The sequence below is a fragment of the Sciurus vulgaris genome (genome assembly GCF_902686455.1).
Source record: "Sciurus vulgaris genome assembly, chromosome: 1".
Lineage (NCBI taxonomy): Eukaryota > Metazoa > Chordata > Mammalia > Rodentia > Sciuridae > Sciurus > Sciurus vulgaris.
The window spans coordinates 32,954,157-32,964,445 of NC_136461.1; the positions used below are offsets into that span (position 1 = coordinate 32,954,157).

At 50.5% G+C, this 10,289-nt stretch overlaps 1 protein-coding gene across 9 annotated transcripts; it reads right to left on the reverse strand.

Annotated features, from left to right (window-relative positions):
• Positions 1-1,811: 1,811 nt before the first annotated feature.
• Positions 1,812-6,725, reverse strand: LOC306648338 (type III endosome membrane protein TEMP). Of its 9 annotated transcripts, XM_079118389.1 has the most exons (6): positions 6,057-6,190; positions 5,363-5,439; positions 5,124-5,240; positions 4,836-4,889; positions 2,915-2,996; positions 1,812-2,798 (listed from the first exon to the last, which is right to left on the reverse strand). In XM_079118389.1, the coding sequence occupies exons 5-6, from the start codon at positions 2,931-2,933 to the stop codon at positions 2,476-2,478; spliced, it is 342 nt and encodes a 113-aa protein (XP_078974515.1). In that variant the 5' UTR covers positions 2,934-2,996; positions 4,836-4,889; positions 5,124-5,240; positions 5,363-5,439; positions 6,057-6,190; the 3' UTR covers positions 1,812-2,475. The 9 variants fall into 9 exon arrangements, with proteins under 9 accessions (XP_078974515.1, XP_078974516.1, XP_078974521.1 ...); XM_079118390.1 differs by lacking the exons at positions 4,836-4,889; positions 5,124-5,240 and adding an exon at positions 6,406-6,559 and having other exon boundaries at positions 6,057-6,152; XM_079118395.1 differs by lacking the exons at positions 4,836-4,889; positions 5,124-5,240 and adding an exon at positions 3,099-3,163 and having other exon boundaries at positions 2,915-2,989.
• Between the last annotated feature and the right edge of the window lie 3,564 nt (positions 6,726-10,289).

Consider the following 10,289-nt stretch of genomic DNA (forward strand, 5'->3'; position numbering starts at 1 on the left):
GCCCAATGGTAAGTACTTGACCCAAGTTGGCCAGGTTCTCTTGCCTGAGTACTTGAAATTTGGATTCAAGGGTTTGAGAGTCCTAGGCATAGAGAGTCTCATCAATGCCCCTAAGTGACAGAGCACAAAATGCAATGCCTAAGCTCCAGTCACCAGGACCCAGTCAGCTGACAATTTTTATTTATTTATTTATTTATTTATTTATTTTGCAGTACTGGGGATCGAACTCAGTGCCTTGTGCTTGTAAGGCAAGCACTCTACCAACTGAGCTATCTCCCCAGCCCCCTTTTTATTTTCTTACCATCATCCATGAACATTGTTTGTCTCTCCATTTATTTATTTTCCCACACTTTGTATTTTTTGTTACACATTCATACAGCACACAATATAATTTGGTCAATATCACTCCCCACCATTTACCCCTCCCTTTCCTCTACTGATCCCCCTTTGATTTTCATGAAATCTACCCCACCTTTCTTTTCCTTTTTCCTATCAGTTGATCCTTTGATTCTACACAACAGCCTGGATTCTCCTCCAAACTCCTTTCTATTGTCTGCAATTAGATAAGCTTAACTCAGGTCTATCCCATCTTAAACTGCCCTCCTTGCTCTTAAATCCCCCTCCAAAATCATGACCCTAACCTTTTCCTCCTCTTTGCCAAGATTCTTGGTAAAATCTTCCACATTAGTCTACTTCTTCACCTTTCATCCATTCACTCCTCAGCCCACGGTAATTCAAAATACAACTCTCCCTAGGAATCTAGGATTACAGGGGATTGGTTTCAGCAAATACCAAAATCCACAGATGCTCAAGTCCTTTAAATAAAACGGCATCACGTTTGCATATAACCTGTGCACATCCCCCTTTATACTTTAAATCATCCCCAGACTACCCATAGTACCTAACCGAACGCCTCCCCCATCATTTCCTCCCCATGGATTCATCACAATTCTTGTTACATGGCAAATGCAAGTTTTACTTTTTGGATCTTTCCACAAATAGTTTCAACCCATGGTTGGTTGACTCCAAAGATGCAGAACTGTGGATATGAAGATCTGATTGTATCTATTTAGCATCCATGTCTTCAGAGAATCTGAAACTGTAACAAGGACTTGAGAATCTTCACTTTTGCCTGCAAATGTCCAATAGTTAACTAAAAGCAGGATTAAAAATTTGGCATTTTGGATTCCAGGAACAACAGATCTGATTGATAAACATCTTGTGATGAATGAAAACTATCCCCCTCCGCAGGCAGCAACAACTTTCTTACGGGGAAGCCCTGACTGACCGATCCTGAGATAATGATGGAACAGACCACACATGACCAGGATGGCCTTCTTTGCCAGCTGTGCAAACCCACCAGCCATGCAAATGCCCAATTCTTGCCCTCTTTTCTCTTTCTATAAAACCTCATTGTCAGACGCTCAAAGACAGGGCTGAGATGCTTGTTCTCACTTTACCTTCCCAATATGGTCATATTAACTAAGGTTCCTTTCCTGCTTTTCACCTTATATTTCCATTTGGTTTTGGGGGTGAGTAGCAGAACATGGCCTAAGACCCCAGTAACAAGACTAGAGAATAAGACATAACCTGGGGACTGAGAGAACTCACCGTCTAGCTGTGGGGAAAGAATGGCGAGGGGTGCTACAAGTTGTCCTGAAGATTAAAATAAAACATGGCCAGGGCAACATGGAGAAATTCACAGGGTGTGATTGAGAGAGATGCTCACCAAAAGTACCCTAGATCAGGGAATCTCTAAGCAGTGTCTTCCAGCTGTGAATGATATGCTCCTTTCAGGAAAAATATAAATGAATGATGACTTTTTATGCTTATTCAAAATGAAAATAGATTTATTAATTGTTGTGAAAAACATAATATATTACAACCAGATCACCCACTTTATTGATAAGAAAGATATTCACTAGGAAACTTGGCACTGATTTCACCTGCTCGAATGCACCATCCGGGCACATCTGAAATGCTGGTAGGTGGACAGGCAGGCCCAGGGGGCCTGTGGGCTAGGATTTTCATCACTGTCAGAGGGGACTTAGACAAGGATAGGGCAACCCAGGCCCAGGAACAACCTGAGCAAAAACTTCATCTAATTAAGAAGGGAGTAAAGTAGGGGAAGGCAGAAGAAACCAAGAGACCCACGGAGGCCAGTCACAGAGGACCTTTTTCTCTATACCCCTATGGTTGTTAGGCTTTTCCCAGGTACAGCAAGGAGTCATTTCGAGATATTGAGCAAGAGAAGATCATTGTCACTTGATGGGCAGTGTCAGGAAGGGGAGGATTGCATTACTCCTGCTCAACCTTTAAGTCCTTGTCCCCTTACTTTTTGGATCTTTCCACACATAGTTTCAACCCGTGGTTGGTTGAATCCTCTGTCCCTGAGGTTTGAAGCTCCCATTTAGCATCCGTTGTCCTTAAAACTGCCAGGCATGGAGGGAAGAAAGAGTAACCATAGATTGGGGCTCAGAGGGAGAAGTGGTCCCTGCTCCCCTCGGTCTCCAGCTCACCAGCCGCAGGCTGAATGTAATTGTCCTCAATGAAACCATCATCGTCCTCATCTTCACCCGCCTCCAGGCGGCTCCCATGTCCTGCTCTGGGCAGTGGGCGGTGTTGGTAGCTGGCATGGTAGCGGCGGCAGAGGTGGAATTTGGCGGCGAGTGCAAGGAGCAGAGAGAGAACCACAGCCCCCAGCACAACCCCTACCAGCACAGGCCATGCCCGGCCCCCAGTGCCCGGTTCAGGGGCTGCGGCTGACACTGTAGGGAGCTCCGAGAGCCACACCCCGGCTGCAGAGAAAGGACAAGACAGGTGGGAAAACGGAAAGGAGTGTGGGCAGGGTCCTTCCCCCAATCTCAGCAGCTCAGAGAACCCACCCTCTCCTCACCAGCACCCTGTCACTCACTCTGGTTTGCCTCGCTCATGGAAGGGCCTGATGACGTCAGTGAGCCTCGACCTCAGCCAGAGGGACAGCCTGGGCCTCTGTCCTGGAAAATACAAAGAGGTGTGGGAGTCAGGGACAGGCAGGGGTTGCATATTCCAGGTCACACAGCTGTGTTAGGGGATGGCACAAATACTGGGGCCTGGACGACTCGCCCCATCACTTGTCCATAGAACCAAAGAAGCTGAGTACGCAGAAACTGGCTGTACGTTCCTAAGGGCGTAAACATTACCTCCACCTTGTAGAAGAGGAGGCTGAGGTCCAGACACAAACTCAACCAAAGCCCTAGGATTTGAACCCAGGTCTCTGACACCACAGCCCAGTCCACTATGCTATTTGGCTAAGAATCGAACATGGGGGCAGAGGCTGATCCTGGTTTCCAAAGATTGGACAAGAGCAGTTCTTTGGAGCTACCTAGACACAGGGCAAACCACATGAGAAGGATGCAAGTGTCACCCCAGGTGAGGGACCCCAGATGCAGCAGGCAGCCCTGCACCCCTGCTACCACACCCCAGCTTTCCAGCAAACTCTGTCCACTCATCTCTACCCACAGGAGGCCCACACTATCCCCAGAGGGAAGATCACGCCTGAGACTAACTATCCCAACAAGGACCTCCTGAGTCAGGAAAGGCTGCAGATGAGAGCTTGAGGAAGAACACCAAAGTCGGGAACTACCTGGGGAGGGACAGCTAGGGCTGGGCGGCATCTGCAGGTGGAGCACCTGAATCAGAGGAGTCCCTGGACAGAGTAGCCAGGCTAGGGAAGTACCTAGAAGGAAGCACTTAGTGTAGGGAAGTTTTCGGTCATGTTCTTTAATACAGATAAACCGAGTGACACCCTCGCCCCTTACGTCCAATCTGCCATCAAGCCCCATCAGTTCTTCCTTTAAATATCTCAAATGACCTGCTCCTCCCCTCCCGCAAGGGCCACTGCTATGTCCAAGCCACCTTCTTCTTGCACCTCTTGCCATAATCTTTCAGCCGTAACCTCTTAAATGATCTTTCCCGCTTCCAGTCCACTCCATAGCCCACATGAACTCTATCACCTACTTAAAAGTCCTTCAAAAGCTCTCCTTGCCGCTCAGGGCTGTGGGCTGATGGCCAGCACATCTTTCCTGGTCTTGCAATCAATGCAGGGCGGGGCCCCCAGGGCAAACTCTTCTTCCTCTTTGCCACAGGTCCCTGTCCACACTCAGACACTCACACACACACTCACCCACCGACCCTCTCCTCAGTTTTTTAAGTCTCCATCCCTCAAGGCCAAATAAGACCACCATGCCTGTGAGGTTTTCCAAGGATCCCCCCAGGGGCCCCTGCCCTGTCCTGCTCAGGCAGTCACAAGTTAGAACCAGCTATTTCCAGCCAAGCAGCTCTCTGGGAACAAGGACGAGGCTGGCTGACCTGCATCAGGGTGTGTGCGGGCAGAGCTGGGCTTCAGCGGCTCAGTGAGCTCATGAGATGAATGGGAATGGGGGCTGGGGCAGGGAGGGAAGGACACATTAGACAGGAGAGACCCATAGTTCATTCATTCATTTGCAAGCATTTCTTGGTTGCCTGCTGTGTATCTGTCCCCAGGCCCCAAGTCCCCCCAAATAAGAGTTTGTTACAGTGAAATGATTTGAATTCAATTAGACTTTTCTAAGATTTTACTCCTATTCCTTTCCTTCCCACCTTGTTTCTGTGAATTTTTCCCAAGGAGACACACACACACACACACATAGTCAACCTCCCACCTCAGGTCAGACAACCACACAGCCCTCTGATCTGCACAGACACACCCTGCCCTGGTCTGTAGGTTCCTTGCTGCTCCCAGGAGCATCTGGCAAATCGACAGAGCCTGGGTGCCCTCGCCCATGCCCCCCAGTGTCTTCCCCCTCTGCTCCCACCTTCAGGAACTGTGCACAGTCCGTGGAGGTGGCTTCCGGCTGGGCCGGCAGAACCTGGACAGGTGGGCGGGACAGAGTTACCACTTGACTCACCTGGGGAGGCGGCGGGCGGGGCGGAAGCAGCAGGGGAGGGAAGGGGAGGGTAAAGGAGGGCTGGGCAGCACTGGGCAGCGAGCAGCACCTCCCACAGGGTGGGCTCATTCTACATCTTCCCAAGTTTTCATGGGGACAGGGTCACCCCCACCCCTAATCCAGAGGAAGGTCCAGAAGGCCCTCGTAGAAGCAGACCTCAGCAGGCAGCTACTCAGACTGGTGGCCTTGATAAACAAGTAGATTTCCGGTGACGGGTACAAAGTCCAGAGCTGAAGGGAGCTTTGCAGGCCAGTGAAGGAGGTGGGCCCCGAACTGCAGAGGAAGGGGGAGGGTGTCCTTCCCAGGAAAAGCCAGAGGGACCAGACACTCTAAAATTTCCTGTAAGAGTGTGTGTGTGTGTGTGTGTGTGTGTGTGTGTGTGTGTGTGTGTTTACCTGACTTGGGCCTTCATCTGGACCTCAAGGTTCCTGTGACCCTGCCAACCAGACTCTGGACCTCTCCAGGGCTGTTCCTGCTGTGGAAACCACAAGACGGCACTTAGAAAGTAGGAGAAACCAACTTTATTTAACGCAGGCGGGCCCAGAGGAGATTAGCACTCCAAGATTCTGAGCCCTGATCCACAGTTTCTCACAATATATTTAGGTTATTTGACATCATCTTAGACCCATCCTATCATTGGGGCTTTTTCCTCTTTTTTTAAAAAAATTTCTGATTTGTGCAGCTGAAGGCCTGTGCAGGGTCTCTAACATAAAGCATGCTCACAGAACTGATAAGAAGAAACAGGCATCTATTAGTTTTCAGGAGGAAGTGGTCATACTCTTAGTGCAGTTATTGACAATGCAAAAGGTAGGGACCCTCCTGGGGAAAGCCTGAGAGAGTGGAGGGGAACTGACCCCTTCCCCAGGCATTGAACCCTTACCATAACGTTTTTATAATTTCATTTCACAACCAGATCTGATTTTTGCCACCACACTCCCTCTTGCCTTGCACCTCATCCCTGATGCCTCCTTGTCCTTCAAGATCCAGTTCAGGGGTCACCTTCCCTGAGCGCTTGCGTCCGGTAAGCCTGCCTGTGGCGCCCAGTGCACACTCTGTGTCACAGCATTTCTCCCACCAGCTTGGATGTACTTCTCCTTGGGCTGCAGGAGCTCTCCAGGGTGGGAGACAGGCTCTGGGGAGTCCTGGGTTTCCAACAACCAGCACAGTGCCTCGGGGCGAGTTGGGCTTTGGAGTGGGCAGAGGAGGAGGAGGATTACCTGGGCTCAGGCCCAGCTTCCCCTCCAGGCTTTGTGTGCCAGAATCCACGGGGACAGACAGGGCACAGCTGGGGCAGGGGCTGCGGAGGGTGGTGGTTGCAAAGGGGGTGTTAATTGAGGACATTGCTCGATTTAATTACAAAGGAGCAGGGACTGAAAGGGAGGAGGGATAGGGGAGTTTAATCAGTAACAGGCCCAGGAGAACAGAAGTGTATTTCTACCTTCTTGAGCTCTGTTAAAACCTAGAGTGCCACTGCATGCCACTTGCAGGCCCAACTAATCCAGAGGCACCTGTGGCTTCTCCACACTAACTGTCCCCCTGTCCTGAAGCCTTGCCTACCCACAGGGCCTGATCCCACTCGTCTTGCCTATGGCCAGTGGGGGACCAGTGTGAACAACCAGGCTGCCCTCCTTAGATTTTCATAATAAAGTACTCTGGCATTTTCCCAGCTGGTACTGGTGGGGGCTGCGGCAGCTTGTCCCAGGACAAGTCCTTTCTGGCTAGCATCTGTAATGGCTCACCTTTCCTTGCCAAGATCTCACAATCTTGCGAGTCGTGTTTAACAGGAACGAGGTGGAACTGTGCTGGAAAGCACAGGCTTGGGGGGTCTTGGGATAGAGGTCCAGCTCACTGCCAGTTGCCCCTTCCCACTTCTCCTGCCTGGTCTGGAGCCCACACCAGCAATGCCACCTTCCCCACCCCCAGCTTCCCCTCCAGGCTTTGTGTGCCTGGTTCTTTTCCTGGGGCCCTTCTTCCCTTCACTGCACCTCCAACCCCTCCCCCCACACCTGCATCTTCTACCTGGTGAATTATTCTGATCAGGCCTCCTCACCTGGCTGGTCCCAGCTGCCCGGCCTCTCTGTCTAAAAGCCTTCCCTGACACTCCCTAGTCCGAGTGACATGCCCTCCTCCAGTCCTCCTGCCCTGTGCCCGCGGTCCTTCTCCTCACAGCCCTGACCACTAGACCACCCAGTGCTGTGATTTTCTTTTTAGTTTCTCCCACAAGCCTGTGAACTCTGGGCATGGGGTCTGGGTCTGTCTTAATTCTCATCATATCACCAACTCCAAAATGGCAAAATAAATACTTATGAAATGAATGAGAGGAAAGTCAATATTATCCCGGATGGGGCAAGAGGCACCAGGAAAGGTGGGTTTACTTTATTTTTGAAATAAAGAGATCACAGAATTCAGCAGAGCCTGCTGGCACACGCCTGTAATCCTTACAACTCAGGCTGAGGCAGGAGGGTCTCAGGTTCAAGACCAGCCTGGGCAACTAGCAAGACCCTGTCTCAAAAGAAAAATTAAAAAGGACTGGGGATGTAGCTCAGTGGTAAAGGAGGTCCAGTCCTGCAAAAAGAAAGAAGAAAAGAAATCACAGGATTCAACAGATCTCCGTAGAACACCTGTCATGTCCCAAGCACTGCATTTTTTTAAACGGAGATATTCATATAACATAACCGAATTCACATGATATAAAGTTCACCCTTCTTCAGGCCTGTCACTCAGCAGCATGTTCGTAGCCCTGGGCCACCATAGCCCTAGCTCTTCAGCACTCTCCTCACGCCAAAAGCATACCCTTGCCCAGTAAGCAGTTGTTCCCCGTCCCCTTCCTTCAGCCTCTAGCAACTACTAATCTGCTGTCCGTTTCTGTGGATCTGCCTGTTCTGGATATATCACATCAATGTCATCACATTGTGTCAGCCTCTTAATAGACTATTTCATTCGATCCTTATAATCAGGCTAAGAGATGGATGTTAAGTATCCCCTTAACAGATGAAGAAAACGAGGCTGAGAAGGCAATTGGCATGAAATCCTGGAGAAGAAAACAAGCAAAAGGTCCACACATCCATCTGTCAGTCCTTTATGAAAAGAATATTTCTTGAATGCCCATGACAGATTCATAGCCAACCCATCCAGCACACATTGTAAAACAGCAGAAGGCAACCTGCTAGATGCCCACACAACAGGGAGAACAGAGAGAAGGCTGGATATCAACATCCGCTGGCTCTTCAACCAGGAGCTCTGATGCAGTGAACAACCTTTACAACCTTCCATGACAGCCCTGACAACCACATGGTCTGCTCTGAGCAAGCTGCTGGGAACAGAGTTGGTGTCACTGTAAAGCTTTCGTTCTGATGGGGAAGGTGGACATGACACAAAGAAACAAATAAGACTATAGCGGATGATGGTGAATGCTATGAAGAAAGTCAAATAGCTTCATGTGAACATGAGAAGATGCTGCTACTTTAGATGGTCAGAAAAAGAGGGAACCCACTTAAGAGGGAACATTTGAGCTGAGATCTAGATAGATAAGAGTAAGATAGCAGCAACTATGCCAGAGTCTGGGGGAAGAGCATTCCTGGCAGAGGGAACAGACAGGAAGACACTAAGAAGCGGGAGTGTGACTGGCTTGTTCATGCAACAACAAGGAGGCTGGGGTGGCATGCAGGAGGGAGGGTGGAGGGACAGTTGGGCCCTCCCGCTGTGGGCTTTATCCACTGCTGGCTTGGCCCAACAGGCCAGGACAGAAAGAGAGGCAAGCTAGGCGGCTGCGGCCATCAACCAGATGTGGCCGGCCTGGGGGAAGGCAGGTGACGTGGCAGTGGGGAGAAATCCTCGGGCTGCAGATACATTTTAAAGGTGACGCTGACAAGACTTGCTGACTGAATGTGGGGCTGGAGCAAAAAAAGAAAGAAATCAAGAATTTGGGGCTGAACAACTGGAAGACGGAACCGTCCTTTACTAAAGCAGGAAGACTCCGGGAGGGCCGGGCTCTGGAGGGAAAGTGGGACCTGAGACATCCCAGTAGCTACTAAGGAGGCGTAGCATAGCTGAGCCTGGATAGAGCACGCTCTCGAATATGAGAACCAGCAAAATGCAGATGATTTTTAAAGTGAGATCCCCAAGGGGGAGATGAGAGAGGCTGGGGAAGAGGCCAGGAAGAGAGGTCCAGGTGGGGAGGAGAAGCGGGAAAGAAGACTGGGGAGAGCCAGTGCTGCAGGAGGCATTCTGCCCAGAGAAGAAAGCATTTCAAGGGCCGGGGTTTGGGGAGCTATGTCAACTAACATGCGGGCTGAGAAGCAACCTTTACGTTGGCAAAGTGAACGTCACTGGTGACCTTGACAAGAGCAGCCTCACTGGTGTATGGAGGACGAATCAGGATGGAGGAGAGCTTGAGAACACAAGCAGAGGAAGTGGAGGAAGAGACCACTCCTCCAAGGAATTCTGCTATAAAAGGAGCCAGAAATGGGGCTGATGCTGGAGAGGGGTGGGGATCAAAGGGGGAGTTTGGTTTTGTTTATTTGTTTATTTTCCTTTTTTTCAGGCTAAGAACTGTTAGACCATGCAAGTACGGCTGGTCCAGAATCCAGGAAAGACAGAAACTTGAGGATGCGGAGGAAAGACGGAAAGGACAATGCAAGGCTGAGTCCTTGAGAAATCGAGAGGGTGGGGTCAGGTGCCAGGAGTTGGTCTTGGACGGGAGCAGCAGAGTCCTCTGAGTCACAAGGAGGAGGCGCTGTGCAGGTGAAATACGGCAGGTCCGTGGCAGGAACCTGAGTAAGTCTGGTGGCTTCTGTTTCTCCAGAGTAAGAGGACGTGATGGCCTCAGCTGAGATTCGAAAAGCAAGGAGGCACTGAGATTGGCCCAGAGAAGAGAGAGGGGCCCAGCCACCTTGGGGAAGCATCAGGGGCCTCCGCAGGGCGAAGGGGCGCGGTCAGCTGGGATGGCTGAGCAGTTTTTATTTTCCAGCCACGTGAATATGGGTGGGGAGAAGATGAAGAGAAAGATTTAGCCAGGATCTGAGATTTGTCGTGAAAATATGCCAAAGAGAGAGAGGGGCACACACCCACTCACACAAAGGGAGCCTGCTGGAGGCCAGGGAGTGGTTGTAACCAGGGGCTCTGGTCAGGATAAAGAGGGAGGTGGGGATGAAGAGGGGCGCACAGGAAAGGTGGCAGGATCCATGAATTTTAGGGAGACTGCTGGTGTCCCGGAGAGCAAACGTGGAAAGATAGGAGGTGGTGGGCAGAGGGTAGCGGACGGAAACTGAAGGTACCCAGGAGATGCAGTTCTGATTTTTATTTCCTGTGGTACTTTCCCGG